The 15,824-nt window shown below is 45.2% G+C and overlaps 1 protein-coding gene across 1 annotated transcript; it reads right to left on the reverse strand.

Annotated features, from left to right (window-relative positions):
* Positions 1–11,533: 11,533 nt before the first annotated feature.
* LOC115102214 (polyhomeotic-like protein 2) lies at positions 11,534–15,005 on the reverse strand. The gene is made up of 4 exons (XM_029621894.2): positions 14,711–15,005; positions 14,236–14,397; positions 13,491–13,579; positions 11,534–13,324 (listed from the first exon to the last, which is right to left on the reverse strand). The coding sequence occupies exons 2-4, from the start codon at positions 14,305–14,307 to the stop codon at positions 13,114–13,116; spliced, it is 372 nt and encodes a 123-aa protein (XP_029477754.1). The 5' UTR covers positions 14,308–14,397; positions 14,711–15,005; the 3' UTR covers positions 11,534–13,113.
* Positions 15,006–15,824: the final 819 nt, after the last annotated feature.

A 15,824-nucleotide genomic window follows, 5' to 3' on the forward strand; every position in this document is an offset into this window, starting at 1 on the left:
CTCTGTAAGCAAGGGCACCCTCATAGACGTCATCCTGACCAACTGGCCCTCCAAATACACCTCCGCTGTCTTCAACCAGGATCTCAGCGACCACTGCCTCATTGCCTGTATCCGCTACGGTGCCGCAGTCAAACGACCACCCCTCATCACTGTCAAACGCTCCCTAAAACACTTCTGTGAGCAGGCCTTTCTAATCGACCTGGCCCGGGTATCCTGGAAGGACATTGACCTCATCCCGTCAGTTGAGGATGCCTGGTCATTCTTTAAGAGTAACTTCCTCACCATATTAGATAAGCATGCTCCGTTCAAAAAATGCAGAACTAAGAACAGATACAGCCCTTGGTTCACTCCAGACCTGACTGCCCTCGACCAGCACAAAAACATCCTGTGGCGGACTGCAATAGCATCGAACAGTCCCCGCGATATGCAACTGTTCAGGGAAGTCAGGAACCAATACACGCAGTCAGTCAGGAAAGCTAAGGCCAGCTTCTTCAGGCAGAAGTTTGCATCCTGTAGCTCCAACTCCAAAAAGTTCTGGGACACTGTGAAGTCCATGGAGAACAAGAGCACCTCCTCCCAGCTGCCCACTGCACTGAGGCTAGGGAACACGGTCACCACCGACAAATCCATGATTATCGAAAACTTCAACAAGTATTTCTCAACGGCTGGCCATGCCTTCCGCCTGGCTACTCCTACCTCGGCCAACAGCTCTGGCCCCCCCGCAGCTCCTCGCCCAAGCCTCTCCAGGTTCTCCTTTACCCAAATCCAGATAGCAGATGTTCTGAAAGAGCTGCAAAACCTGAACCCGTATAAATCAGCTGGGCTTGACAATCTGGACCCTCTATTTCTGAAACTATCCGCCGCCATTGTCGCAACCCCTATTACCAGCCTGTTCAACCTCTCTTTCATATCATCTGAGATCCCCAAGGATTGGAAAGCTGCCGCAGTCATCCCCCTCTTCAAAGGGGGAGACACCCTGGACCCAAACTGTTACAGACCTATATCCATTCTGCCCTGCCTATCTAAGGTCTTCGAAAGCCAAGTCAACAAACAGGTCACTGACCATCTCGAATCCCACCGTACCTTCTCCGCTATGCAATCTGGTTTCCGAGCCGGTCACGGGTGCACCTCAGCCACACTCAAGGTACTAAACGACATCATAACCGCCATCGATAAAATACAGTACTGTGCAGCCGTCTTCATCGACCTTGCCAAGGCTTTCGACTCTGTCAATCACCATATTCTTATCGGCAGACTCAGTAGCCTCGGCTTTTCGGATGACTGCCTTGCCTGGTTCACCAATTACTTTGCAGACAGAGTTCAGTGTATTTCAAATCGGAGGGCATGTTGTCCGGTCCTCTGGCAGTCTCTATGGGGGTGCCACAGGGTTCAATTCTCGGGCCGACTCTTTTCTCTGTGTATATCAATGATGTTGCTCTTGCTGCGGGCGATTCCCTGATCCACCTCTACGCAGACGACACCATTCTATACACTTTCGGCCCGTCAATTGGACACTGTGCTATCTAACCTCCAATCGAGCTTCAATGCCATACAACACTCCTTCCGTGGCCTCCAACTGCTCTTAAACGCTAGTAAAACCAAATGCATGCTTTTCAACCGATCGCTGCCTGCACCCGCTTGCCCGACTAGCATCACCACACTGGATGGTTCCGACCTTGAATATGTGGACACCTATAAGTACCTAGGTGTCTGGCTAGACTGCAAACTCTCCTTCCAGACCCATATCAAACATCTCCAATCGAAAATCAAATCAAGAGTCGGCTTTCTATTCCGCAACAAAGCCTCCTTCACTCACGCTGCCAAGCTTACCCTAGTAAAACTGACTATCCTACCGATCCTCGACTTCGGCGATGTCATCTACAAAATGGCTTCCAACACTCTTCTCAGCAAACTGGATGCAGTTTATCACAGTGCCATCCGTTTTGTCACTAAAGCACCTTATACTACCCACCACTGCGACTTGTATGCTCTAGTCGGCTGGCCCTCGCTACATATTCGTCGCCAGACCCACTGGCTCCAGGTCATCTACAAGGCCATGCTAGGCAAAGCTCCGCCTTATCTCAGCTCACTGGTCACGATGGCAACACCCATCCGTAGCACGCGCTCCAGCAGGTGTATCTCATTGAGCATCCCCAAAGCCAACACCTCATTTGGCCGCCTTTCGTTCCAGTACTCTGCTGCCTGTGACTGGAACGATTTGCAAAAAGTTGGAGACATTTATCTCCCTCACCAACTTCAAACATCAGCTATCTGAGCAGCTAACCGATCGCTGCAGCTGTACATAATCTATTGGTAAATAGCCCACCCATTTTCACCTACCTCATCCCCACAGTTTTTATTTATTTACCTTTCTGCTCTTTTGCACACAAATATCTCTACCTGTACATGATCATCTGATCATTTATAACCCCAGTGTTAATCTGCAATATTGTAATTATTCGCCTACCTCCTCATGCCTTTTGCACACATTGTATATAGACTCCCCTTTTTTCTCTACTGTGTTATTGACTTGTTAATTGTTTACTCCATGTGTAACTCTGTGTTGTCTGTTCACTCTGCTATGCTTTATCTTGGCCAGGTCGCAGTTGCAAATGAGAATCTGTTCTCAACTAGCCTACCTGGTTAAATAAAGGTGAAATAAAAAAATTAAAAAAATTAAAAAGTCAGGTTTGATCAGGGTCACCATACTCCCGGAGTCCAAAAGTGCTATGGTGTCCTTTCTGTTGGCTCTTACCGGGGTGACAGGGGAAGGACCACTCTCCTTAGCCCAGCATGCCATCAGCAAGCCGCAGAGACTCCCGGTGGCTACCTTAGTGGCTAAGGCATCGGGACATCGCGGTATGGACAGTTCCAGGTGATGTGTCCCTGCTCGCCACACTTGTAGTTCTTCCTGTTGTCCAGGTTCAGGAAGGTGCGTTGTCTCGGGGAGCTGGCTGTTGTTGGGGGTCCCGGCATGGTCCTTGGCCTGGGTCGCAGCGTTGTCCTCCGCCCTTTTCCGTTCCTTTGGGCGAGTGGAGGGTTCAGCCTTCCGTGGTTGTCCGCTGTGCAGGACCTCCAAAGCCACCTGTTGACCTTCCACCAGTTCCACCAGCTGATCTGTGCTCTGTGGGTTAGCTTGCTAACGTTTTAGCTTTGAACTGGATAGAGCGTAGAAATGTATCTATGACCACTTTCTCGATAGGTGTGAGCATCAGTGGTTCAGCAGTTAGCCAGCTCTTGGCCAGCCTAATTAGGGTGTAACCATACCAGCTCAGGATTTCCTTTTTCAGCCCCTTGTAATGCATCTCCTGGTCAGCCGTCAGATCCTGATAGGTCTTCTGTGCTGCGCCTGACAAGAAGGGTGCTAGCAGGCTGGCCCATTGCTCATGGGGTCATTTCTCCGTAGCCACCATCCTCTCAAAGGCTTGGAGGTAAGCCTTGATGTCGTCAGCCTCTGTCTGCTTCAGTATAAACCTACTGAGTTTGGAACAAGAGACTGCTGCGCATGCAGCCACACCAGCCTGGGCAGCTGTCAGCTGGCTGAGTCCAGCTCACAGGAGAGCGGTCTGCTGACGCTGTTCCTCCAGCAGCTACCGATGCATAGCCTGCTGCGCTAGGTTTGCCTCCACCAGCTGTTTCACCAATGCTTCCATTGTGCTCTGTGTCTGTTTAGTTATTGAGCTTGGTTTGCCCGCATTCTCCACCACATGTAGCAGGCTTAAGGGGGGTGGGGTTTCCACATCACTAAGTTCAATAACCAAAAACGCACACAAAGCACAACTAGAACACAAATGGGGAATTTATTAGGGAGAATTGCACACTGTAGGAAAGGGGGGAATTCAGCAACCAGTTCACAGTCTGTTCTCGTTGTCCGTTCCATTCTCCAGGGGTAATCCTAAAACTCGGCTCCTCAGCCAAACCAGTTCGGTACACAGTGGAGGGGGGTGGGCAATTACACAGCTAATTCTCTCTTCTCACACTCTCCATAACACTCTCAGTCCTCTCCCAATAAGTGCAGTCCGCTACCTCTTTTATCCCCAAGCACTCCATGACTTAATGATGCAAAGGCTTGCCTCGTTGGGGCAGGAAGTCCATATAAGGCACGGGGGTGGAGCCAGCAGGCTGCAAGATATCTCCCTTCAATCACCACTCCCCCCACCTCTCCCTGCCATTTGCCACAATATTTAAAATAAAATACTTTTACTCAAGTAGAATTTTACTAGGTGACTTTCAACTTTTACTTGACTATTGGGTACTTTTTCCACCACTGAAATTTTTGGGGCTGCCTCTCGTCCCAGCCGTGCTGCCGTGCTGCCTCCTCATACCACCGCCTCTCGGCTTTCGCTGCCTCCAGCTCTGCCTTGGGGCGGCGATATTCTCCCGGCTGTACCCAGGGTCCCTTGCCATCCAAGATCTCCTCCCATGTCCAGGAGTCTGGAGATCGCTGCTGCTGCCGGTTACCACGCTGCTTGGTCCTTTGGTGGTGGGTGATTCTGTAACAGTTGTCCTCCTCCTCCTCCTCTGACGAGGAGGAGGAGTAGGAAGGATCAGAGGACCAAGGAGCAGCGTGGTAAGTGTTCATGATATTTATTATAACTCACAACACTAAAGAACAAAAACAATAAAGCGACTACGAACGAAATGAAACAGTCCTATACGGTGAATATACAAAAACACAGTACAGAAAGTATTCACCCTCAACTCAAAGGTGAAACCAGGCTACCTAAGTATGGTTCTCAATCAGGGTCAACGAATGACAGCTGCCTCTGATTGAGATCCATACCAGGCCAAACACAGAAATCCCAAATTATAGAAAAAAGAACATAGACTGCCCACCCCAACTCACGCCCTGACCATACTAAAACAAAGACAAAACAAAGGAACTAAGGTCAGAAAATGACAATCAAAAAATATTGATGCACCGATATGACATTTTTGGCCGATACCGATATCCGATATTTTTCTTGCCAAAAAAACCTGATATCGATATAAAAAAAAAAATGCGTCCTTTTAAGCATTCTATTACAGTTAAATTGTTAACACACTGTCAAGACGTGCCCTGGGTGTGTTTCATTTGGTGATCTCATGAAGGACAGGAAACACACATAACTGTTTCTCTTCAAGTGTACATTTCCCAGCTGTTAGGTTTACATCTAAATATTGTGAAACATATGCGATTAATCATGAAGCTATTTGTGAAAAGATGTAATGTGATGTTAACCTTCTAAATGAGAGTATGATATAAAGTTAACCAAATCAATGGCCACGCCCACGTGAGCGTAGACATCAGGTTGAGAGCTTCAAATTCCTTAGTGTCCACATCAACAACAAACTAGAATGGTCCAAACACACCAAGACAGTCGTGAAGAGGGCACGACAAAGCCTATTCCCCCTCAGGAAACTAAAAAGATTTGGCATGGGTCCTGAGATCCTCAAAAGGTTCTACAGCTGCAACATCGAGAGCATCCTGGCTGGTTGCATCACTGTCTGATACGGTATTTGCTCGGCCTCTGACCGCAAGGCAGTTCAGAGGGTAGTGCGTACAGCCCAGTACATCACTGGGGCAAAGCTGCCTGCCATCAAGGACATCGACACCAGGCGGTGTTAGAGGAAGGCCCTGAAAATTGTCAAAGACCCCAGCCACCCCAGTCATAGACTGTTCTCTCTACTACCGCATGGCAAGCGGTACCGGAGTGCCAAGTCTAGGACAAAAAGGCTTCTCAACAGTTTTTACCCCCAAGCCACAAGACTCCTGAACAGGAAACGAAATGGTTACCCAGACTATTTGCATTGTGTCCCCCCCCAACCCCTCTTTTACGCTGCTGCTACGCTCTGTTTATCTTATATGCATAGTCACTTTAACTATACATTAACGCACATACTACCTCAATTGGTCCGACCACCAGTGCTCCCGCACATTGGCTAACCGGGCTATCTGCATTGTGTCCCACCACCCTCCAACCCCTCTTTTTACGCTACTGCTACTCCCTGTTCATCATATATGCATAGTCACTTTAACCATACCTACATGCACATACTACCTCATTAAGCCTGACTAACCAGCCTTTTCTACTGAAGTGTATTAAACCCACACCTGATGAAATTCACATTAGACTAGAAAACATGTAGCTGAAGCTACGTGTGAAATGGTTTAAAACTACAAGATCGGAGACCATAAAGCTGTAGTTTGGCTACACAGCTGGAAATGGATAAACTGAGACTATCGATCACTACAGAATAAGAGCAAATCTTAGACGTATAATTACTAGTCTGCAGCTAGAAATTACATAAGCCTAGAACAAGAATAACAACAACCGACGAAGCATCTATCTATTGGAACATTTCCGAATGGTACTCTGAAGTATCCATTCTAACCACCTACAACCACGAAATACATTGTGACATCTGGGAAAGTTAACCAGAGACTCTGAGACTCTCTTGAAAAAGCCAAACCTTGACCCAGAAAATATAAAAAACTATCGGCCTATATCGAAGCTTCCATTCCTCTCAAAAATGTTTGAAAAGGCTGTTGCGCAGCAACTCACTGCCTTCCTGAAGACAAACAATGTATACGAAATGCTTCAGTCTGGTTTTAGACCCCATCATAGCACTGAGACTGCACTTGTGAAGGTGGTAAATGACCTTTTAATGGCATCAGACTGAGGCTCTGCATCTGTCCTCGTGCTCCTAGACCTTAGTGCTGCTTTTGATACCATCGATCACCACATTCTTTTGGAGAGATTGGAAACCCAAATTGGTCTACACGGACAAGTTCTGGCCTGGTTTAGATCTTATCTGTCGGAAAGATATCAGTTTGTCTCTGTGAATGGTTTGTCCTCTGACAAATCAACTGTAAATTTCGGTGTTCCTCAAGGTTCCGTTTTAGGACCACTATTGTTTTCACTATATATTTTACCTCTTGGAGATGTCATTTGAAAACATAATGTTAACTTTCACTGCTATGCAGATGACACACAGCTGTACATTTCAATGAAACATGGTGAAGCCCCAAAATTGCCCTCGCTAGATGCATGTGTTTCAGACATAAGGAAGTGAATGGCTGCAAACTTTCTACTTTTAAACTCGGACAAAACAGAGATGCTTGTTCTAGGTCCCAAGAAACAAAGAGATCTTCTGTTGAATCTGACAATTAATCTTAATGGTTGTACAGTCGTCTCAAATAAAACTGTGAAGGACCTCGGCGTTACTCTGGACCCTGATCTCTCTTTTGAAGAACATATCAAGACTGTTTCAAGGACAGCTTTTTTCCATCCACGTAACATTGCAAAAATCAGAAACTTTCTGTCCAAAAATGATGCAGAAAAATGTATCCATGCTTTTGTCACTTCTAGGTTAGACTACTGCAATGCTCTACTTTCCGGCTACCCGGATAAAGCACTAAATAAACTTCCGTAGGACCAAAATATTTGATCATATTACTCCAGTGCTAGCCTCCCTACACTGGCTTCCTGTCAAGGCAAGGGCTGATTTCAAGGTTTTACTGCTAACCTACAAAGCATTACATGGGCTTGCTCCTACCTATCTCTCTGATTTGGTCCTGCCGTACATACCTACACGTACGCTACGGTAAACAAGACGCAGGCCTCCTAATTGTCCCTAGAATTTCTAAGCAAACAGCTGGAGGCAGGGCTTTCTCCTATAGAGCTCCATTTTTATGGAATGGTCTGCCTACCCATGTGAGCGACGCAAACTCGGTCTCAACCTTTAAGTCTTTACTGAAGACTCACCTCTTCAGTGGGTCATATGATTGAGTGTAGTCTGGCCCAGGAGTGTGAAGGTGAACGGGAAGGCTCTGGAGCAACGAACCGCCCTTGCTGTCTCTGCCTGGCCGGTTCCCCTCTTTCCACTGGGATTCTCTGCCTCTAACCCTATTACAGGGGCTGAGTCACTGGCTTACTAGGGCTCTTTCATACCGTCCCTAAGAGGGGTGCGTCACTTGAGTGGGTTGAGTCACTGATGTGATCTTCCTGTCTGGGTTGGCGCCCCCCCTTGGGTTGTGCCGTGGCGGAAATCTTTGTGGGCTATACTCGGCCTTGTCTCAGGATGGTAAGTTGGTGGTTGAAAATATCCCTCTAGTGGTGTGGGGGCTGTGCTTTGGCAAAGTGGGTGGGGTTATATCCTTCCTGTTTGGCCCTGTCCGGGGGTGCCATCGGATGGGGCCACAGTGTCTCCTGACCCCTCCTGTCTCATTTATGCTGCACTAGTTTATGTGTCGGGGGGCTAGGGTCAGTTTGTTATTTCTGGAGTACTTGTCCTGTCCTATCCGGTGTCCTGTGTGAATTTAAGTATGCTCTCTCTAATTCTCTCTTTCTCTCTTTCTCTCTCTCGGAGGACCTGAGCCCTAGGACCATGCCTCAGGACTACCTGACATGATGACTCCTTGCTGTCCCCAGTCCACCTGGCCGTGCTGCTGCTCCAGTTTCAACTGTTCTGCCTGTGATTATTATTATTTCACCATGCTGGTCATTTATGAACATTTGAACATCTTGGCCATGTTCTGTTATAATCTCCATCCGGCACAGCCAGAAGAGGACTGGCCACCCCATATAGCCTGGTTCCTCTCTAGGTTTCTACCTAGGTTTTGGCCTTTCTAGGGAGTTTTTCCTAGTCACCGTGCTTCTACACCTGCATTGCTTGCTGTTTGGGGTTTTAGGCTGGTTTTCTGTACAGCACTTTGAGATATCAGCTGATGTACGAAGGGCTATATAAATACATTTGATTTGATTTGATGAACCCTACAGGACGATCGAGGATTCCAACAGAGAAGACAACAACGAGATAGAGGAGTAAATATAGATACATTGCAATTATTCTCGAATGAGTGGCCGTGCATGTGCAAAGGATTAGCATTTCAATTAATGTAATTATAGACTGTGTGCAGTGAATCCACTTGGTCTTTTCCGCTCTTTCTCAGGCCCCATCCCTTTCCTTTGACTACAAAGCCGTCATATCAGTTTAACCCACTAGGGACTTTTCTATCATTGTTCGTAACCAATATGTACTGTTTGTTTGTTATGTAATTCTGTGTGATTATTTAGTTAGTTCGTAAATAAATAAATAATTAAGCCAATTTGTATATTGCTGATTCATTATGGAAACTACGTTTTGTGCAGATAACCATTAATTTTCGGACGTTTGGAATGAGACTAATAAGGTAACGATTCAGAATTCATTAATAGAAGACTAATTGATCAGATATTAAAATATCTGAAGAGTTACATTCGGAAAATTATAACTTTGTAATCAACATTTCCCGTGGTGCCCCGACTTCCTAGTTAATGTTTACATGATTAGTTTAATCACGTAATAATTAAACCTAGAGTACTGATTTGATATACAGTTGAAGTTGGAAGTTTACATACACCTTAGCCAAATACATTTACACTCAGTTTTTCACAATTCCTGACATTTAATCCTAGTAAAAATTCCCTGTCTTAGGTCAGTTAGGATCACCACTCACATAATTGAATAGATCATGTTAAACGAGGTTGGAATGTTGTTATATAAAATCAACAAAAGGCAATCATTTGTTAATTTGACAAAAATCTGTTGAAATCACACTGGATGTTTTATACTTTAGAATTGCATTGGGGGCATACTTATTTCACTGTACAGCCTTACCTATGGATTGTGGATCAATGACATGAGGTATCAGTCTACTCAGTGACACCCAGAGATCATTAGCATCGTGGCTCTTATTGCGGGACTCTGAAACAACTGTGAATTGAGACACATTTATTGTTAACCTATGTGTATTGAACACTATTCCAGAGGAAAAGCAATACTGTGTGGATGGTTTGGAGTCTGATAACTCTGAGGAGGACGTTGGGAAAAAATATCTTGGGTATTGAGTAGACTGTTACCCCATTTCATTGATCCCCAATCCTTAGGTAAAGCTGTACAGTGCAATATGAATGTCAATACACACAATAGGCTGACTGGGGAGGTGATTTCACACAGTCACTGTCCCGCGATAATTATTGTGGCTAGCTTCACAACACATAACCCGGTCAGGTCACTCCTCACTAGCCAGATGAAGCTAGCTGGCTGCTTATAACGTTAGCTTTGGGCAACAGGGTTAAGTAGCTGCCTAGCTATTTATTTTTCATGAACTAAAGTTACATTTCAATTGGCAAACAACAAGTGGCTACCTAGCTAATACTTACTCATAAGGATTCCTAAATCATTGCTAAGATTAGTGAAAATGACTGCAGTTTCTACTGGTCATTGTTTTCAGGTTGGTTGTATTGTTGCTAGCTAGGTACTCCAAAGCTAGCTACCCCAGAAGTTGTGGTCGAACAAATAATGCTTCATTACCAACGCGGTATTGTAAACACATTGTTTGTGGCCGGTGTTTGCTTGTTTGCAGACTTTTTGTACAGCTTTGACAGTGCTACTGATAGTAGTGGTGGGGCTTGCACATGCAAATTCATAACACCCAACAATCTATAATATAACTGTTATTTGATGTGTCAAAATTAAAAGCGAATTTAACACGTCACGTAGTTTTATTGTCAAATAGTGTTATTTGACATGTATATTTTTTGACACGCAAAGACCCAAATGGCGTTCCATAGTATGTCGTGAAGCTAATAGCAGTGAGCTATTACTGTGTAACTCCGGCAGGGCAACATCTGAACAATAGCGCACTTGGTAACATTAGTGTGTACCGGTGCTCAACCAGTCACGAAAGCCATCACCCACGACAGAACGGTTGATTGTCAAGGGCAATGAATCCCATTATCTTGGCATTAATGGATTTTGTCTTTGTTGTCTCGCTGAAATTTTCTTACTCTTTCAAATGACTGCTCGACTTGTTGACTGCTCGATCCATACAGCAGACATTGTGGGCTAGGTTAGGAATACTGTGTTGCAGGTGCAGCGCAAAATTTTATGCGGCGTCATAACGTCATGTACCTACGTTATATAGGTATGCACGTCAGCTTTGACATCGGTTTATCACAACGGCGTTAAACTAGACAGCGGCCGATACCGATGTTGGCATTTTTAGCTAATATCGTCCGATTCCGATATGTTCACCAATATATCGTGCATCCCTATAAAAAATGCTCCATGGTCGAATTCGTATTGATAAAAGGAAGCACTTGAAGCCATTACATCTGGTCAGTTCTTTCAGTTTTGACCAAACGATTTTGTTGTTAGTTTCCGCCTCCTTTTCAAAAAGGCCCGCCTTGGGGGAGGGATGGGCAGACCACGAAGCACCGCCCAACACAAGTTGTAGGCTTTCAGAGACTGGAAAAAAATGGTCTGCTTGTATTTTTAGCAATGAATCCAAATATCGCTGAAATGGCTCTATCGAACAAGGACAATCATATCTACATGCACAAAAAAGTATAGTGCAATTAGTATAACATAGAGCCTTCGCGAAATGCCATAAAGCAGGACTACATTTATTTTTAGATCTCACCCCCCCCCCGCAGTATACTTTTGGTTTTACACATATCAATAAATAATCAAATCCAGCACACAATTTTTTTTTATTACCTTTATTTTACTAGGCAAGTCAGTTAAGAACAAATTCTTATTTTCAATGACGGCCTAGGAACAGTGGGTTAACTGCCTGTTCAAGGGCAGAATGACAGATTTTGTACCTTGTCAGCTCAGAGATTTGAACTTGCAACCTTTCGGTTACTAGTCCAATGCTCTAACCACTAGGCTACTCTGCCACAATGTTCCGTACATGAACCAATTGAGCCTGTCAAAATAACCCAACAAACACAACTAAATCAAAAGCAAATACCACCAAACAATTTTGAAGAAAAACAGTAGCGCAGATATCGTGGCATGCATTTCTATCAAAAACAGAGGATCCTGCCTCTGATCTATTGATTTTGGCCCCTGAGATGGGGGGGGTTCCTGTGCGCACATGGTGGCAGAGAGGAAGATGTGCTGCTCTGAATGGCGTGCACCCAGCCAACCCCCATCTGGTCGTAGCTGATTAGGAGTACCTTAGCTCGGTTGTGGAGACCCATGGGTCAGGCCTCCGCTGCATGCTTGTCCTCCTCACCTTTAGCTTCACTACGGAAACAGTCTGGTTCTGCTTAGAGCTTCTTAAAGCTACACTGCTGCAGGAAGGAGGTGATTGTGTAAGACAGTGTTTGGGAGATCCCCTTTATCCCAACTTCTAATTAGATCCTCATGAGGAAACAATTGAGCGGAGAGATTCAGCACAAAACATTTCTAAAGAATTCTACCAATAACAAGAAGGATGGAATTGGATCACTGTCTGCACATAGTGTTGCATACTGGACACAGGCAGTAGAGGTTGAATGTTGATGTTGATGGACTATTGGAAATCTAGTTAAAGTCAAGGAACTCTTCATATTAGAATTATGCTGAGTGTACTGCTGCTGCTGCTGCTGTGTTTTGAAGCTGTCATTCCTCTTGCCATTAAGATACTTTTAGGATTCATCTCTGCCATGTTTGCTCAGTATAGGAGCTGTTACTGGGGTCTGGCTGAGGCTTTCTGTCTGATTAGGCCATTTCCCCTTTAAGTCCTGTAATAATAATCCATTTCCTCTGTTAGTGGGTTCACGTGGATAGGGCTGTCTGTCTAATGAAGGGCTGGCATGCATTTACAGAAAAGCCTTTGGATACGTCTGACAGACAGCCCTGTCCCTAGTGATGTGGTTAGGAAATACTGTAGAACTCAAAAGGCCCTATAGTGGAGACGAGGTTATGGAAGTGCCTTTTGACAAAATGATGAAAGAACGCGTGAGATGTGATGTCTATATCACAAAAGTAAAAAATCAACAGCAGAATGATTCTCTTTTGAATGTGGACACTCATGTTGCTTAACACTTCTCAAAATCTGTTCAGCATGGCACAAATCAAATCAAATCAAATTTTATTTGTCACATACACATGGTTAGCATGGCACAGAAATAGCAGCTCTGGCTGCAGCTACATGCACTACAGTTGTCATGTTTATGAAAACCCATGCTTCTCTGTTATGCTAACCTAATAATGTGTTTGAGCATGGAAGTCCTGACCAGGGTGCTTTGAATGTTATCTACCTGGGTTGACTACTGACAGCTGTCAAACTGTGTCTCACACTCACCAGGTGAGCACTCAGCTCCATGTGGCCCTCACCCTTCTGCCCGCCCTCTGAAGGGGCCTACAGGGGCCCCAGCTGGGCTCCCTGTGGCCCCAGGGTGGGACTCCTGAGCTGGCCAGCCAGGGAGAGCTGGGCCTCTCCAGACATCTGTTTGAGATACAGGCCCTGGAGCTGAGAGGAGGAGGAGGGAGCCTCCTGCTGGCTACGGATGGCAATGTTCTGCACCTGTGGGAATCAGGGTATTTAGAGCGACAATATAGTGTCCATGGTATGTGTGTGGTGAGGATGTGTGTTGTGTGATAATGTGTGTAGCTGTGTCTGTGCATACAGTATGTGTTCTCATTGAGGTTGTGAGTGCACATGGATGTGCATGTTGTGGGGTGAATATTACCTTGCACTATTAGACTGTTGGTTGATGGCAGACTGTACGGAGGCCTCTGATTGGACAGTGGCAACAGCTGCAGTTGGGGTGAAGATGAGCTGGGGGGACAAAGAACAACAAATATTGGCACTAACACTGCCTCAAATCAGGACCAGCTAAGCCCTCAGCCAGGGTTGTGTTATCCCACTGTGCTAAGACAAAAAATAACAACAGTAACAAAGCTCTTTCAACTGGATCTCGCACTCCATGAACTACATGGCTAAGGCATTTTCTTCCATGGCAGCAATTTTATTTTGAATAAGGCCAGTCATGTGCAGCATTGTACCTATTGTGTTACTCTGATCTAAATTGGATAGCAACTCAGTGGCACTTGATGGTTACAGATTGCAACGTTGTCAAAAAAAAACATTACTCCAAAAATCATACGAGGAACCTCAGTATTTCTACCAGGAAAAACATGACTGACACTCAAGTCTTGAGTTTTGTTTTCCACCTAAATTAGCCTCTGCTGTGCCACAGTTCTATACCCTGGCCACATGAAGGAAAACATCATATTGAATCATATGGAAAACAAAAACTAGATGGGGTAGACAGAGGAAGGAAAGTTTTCAGAAAATAAAGCCATATCCAAACTTTCCATCACTATTCAGATGAAGGGTGCACATCCAGTCATGTGGAGAGGAGATGACTATTGACCTAGGAGAAATAGGAATGAGAAATGTGGAGTGTGTGTGCGTGTGTGCCATTTCCTTACCATCTGAGCCCGCAGATACATCTGAGCTTGGCTGGTGGTGAGGGCGGGACTAGAGGCATTGCCCAGGAGCATGGCCTGCTGGAGGATACATGTGGGGGCAGAGCTAACATTTTGGGCTCTGCTGATTAGCTGGGCTGCTGCTGGAGGCGTGGCCAGGTTTACCTGGGAGAGGAGGAAGGAAGTGTACTGTTATGACTATACTAACACAATTCCAAACATATTTCTTGAGCACAATATGTTAATGTGATGAACGTTTTGTAAGATTGCCCCCTCATGAACACGCCCTATATATAATCAGTCACAGAAAGTCCTGAAAAAGACACAGAGATGCAGGAACAGACTTACAGACATGGACATGCAGCACACACCAAGACAAACAAGAATACAAGGACAAGCAGACAGAAACTGGGACAGTCATTGAACTCAGTGGACTAGCTACAGACAAAGACAGCTATATCACAACAGTTCTACTTACAGTGGTCTGTGTGGAACCTGTCTGCTAAGAAGTGTTCCCACTCAGATTGTAGCTCTGTCGTCCTGCCACTATGGTAACCTGGGAAACGTAGGAAATGAAATGGTTCCAATATCAAAACCATCAATAGATCATTTGTGCCACCCTGCAATATACTAAATATTCATTGATGTTGTCCCTTATAAGTAGGCCATGCTATAGATTAGCGTCCTGTCTAGAGAATGTACTTGTAAGCTGCCTCAGGCTACAGAAACAGGACACGGGCTAATGCTCTATGGACTATTCTGGCTCTGAATGGCTCTACATACTTTATTACTTATATTTGCCACTACATAGGGAAAATCCAATACGGCCAGAGTAATGGACAGTTTTAGCCCCCAAGTGTAGCCTACGCTTCTCTAATGGAGGGTAAAGACCTTCATAAGATGTAAGATGAGTGTGCCACCAGGGAGGGACTGACACGTCAGCCATCAAGAGCCCATGTTGACCAGCCTGTCACGCCCTGACCTTCGAGATCCTTATTTATTCTCTATGTTTGGTTAGGTCTGGGTGTGACTCGGGTGGGAGAATCTATGTTTTCTATTTATTTGTTGTTTTTGCCTAGTGTGGTTCCCAATCAGAGGCAGCTGTCTATCGTTATTTTCTGTTTAGCTGTTTTGTTGCCTGACAGAACTGTGCACTTTCGTTTTTTCTACTTTGTTATTTTGTTGCGGTGTTCAGTTAATTAAAAATCACGCTGCACCTTGGTCTCCTTCTTCAACCCACGAGAGCTGTTACCCAGCCAGGCCTCATACTGATGGAGAACCAATTCATGTTATGTTGGGGGAAACTATACGGGAGTCTTAAGTTGGCTAGTTGTGAGCAACCAGTAGTTCTCTTTAGCTATAGCTGTAATGGGGCTCATACATGCTTATAGCAAGTTATAAAGCATTATGCCGGCAGGCTGTGAAGTGTTACTGCTATAATGACTGCTGTCAATGCTGGACTGTCCATTGTTTTAATCAATGTTGTTAGGAGGATAGATACGCGATTCACTGACCACTGATCAGGTAGGTTAATTATTAACCATCCCTACTGAGCACAGGCGGCCGGCGACACCGTAGCCCTCTCCTGCAGT

Source organism: Oncorhynchus nerka, linkage group LG20 (assembly GCF_034236695.1).
Source record: "Oncorhynchus nerka isolate Pitt River linkage group LG20, Oner_Uvic_2.0, whole genome shotgun sequence".
Classification (NCBI taxonomy): domain Eukaryota; kingdom Metazoa; phylum Chordata; class Actinopteri; order Salmoniformes; family Salmonidae; genus Oncorhynchus; species Oncorhynchus nerka.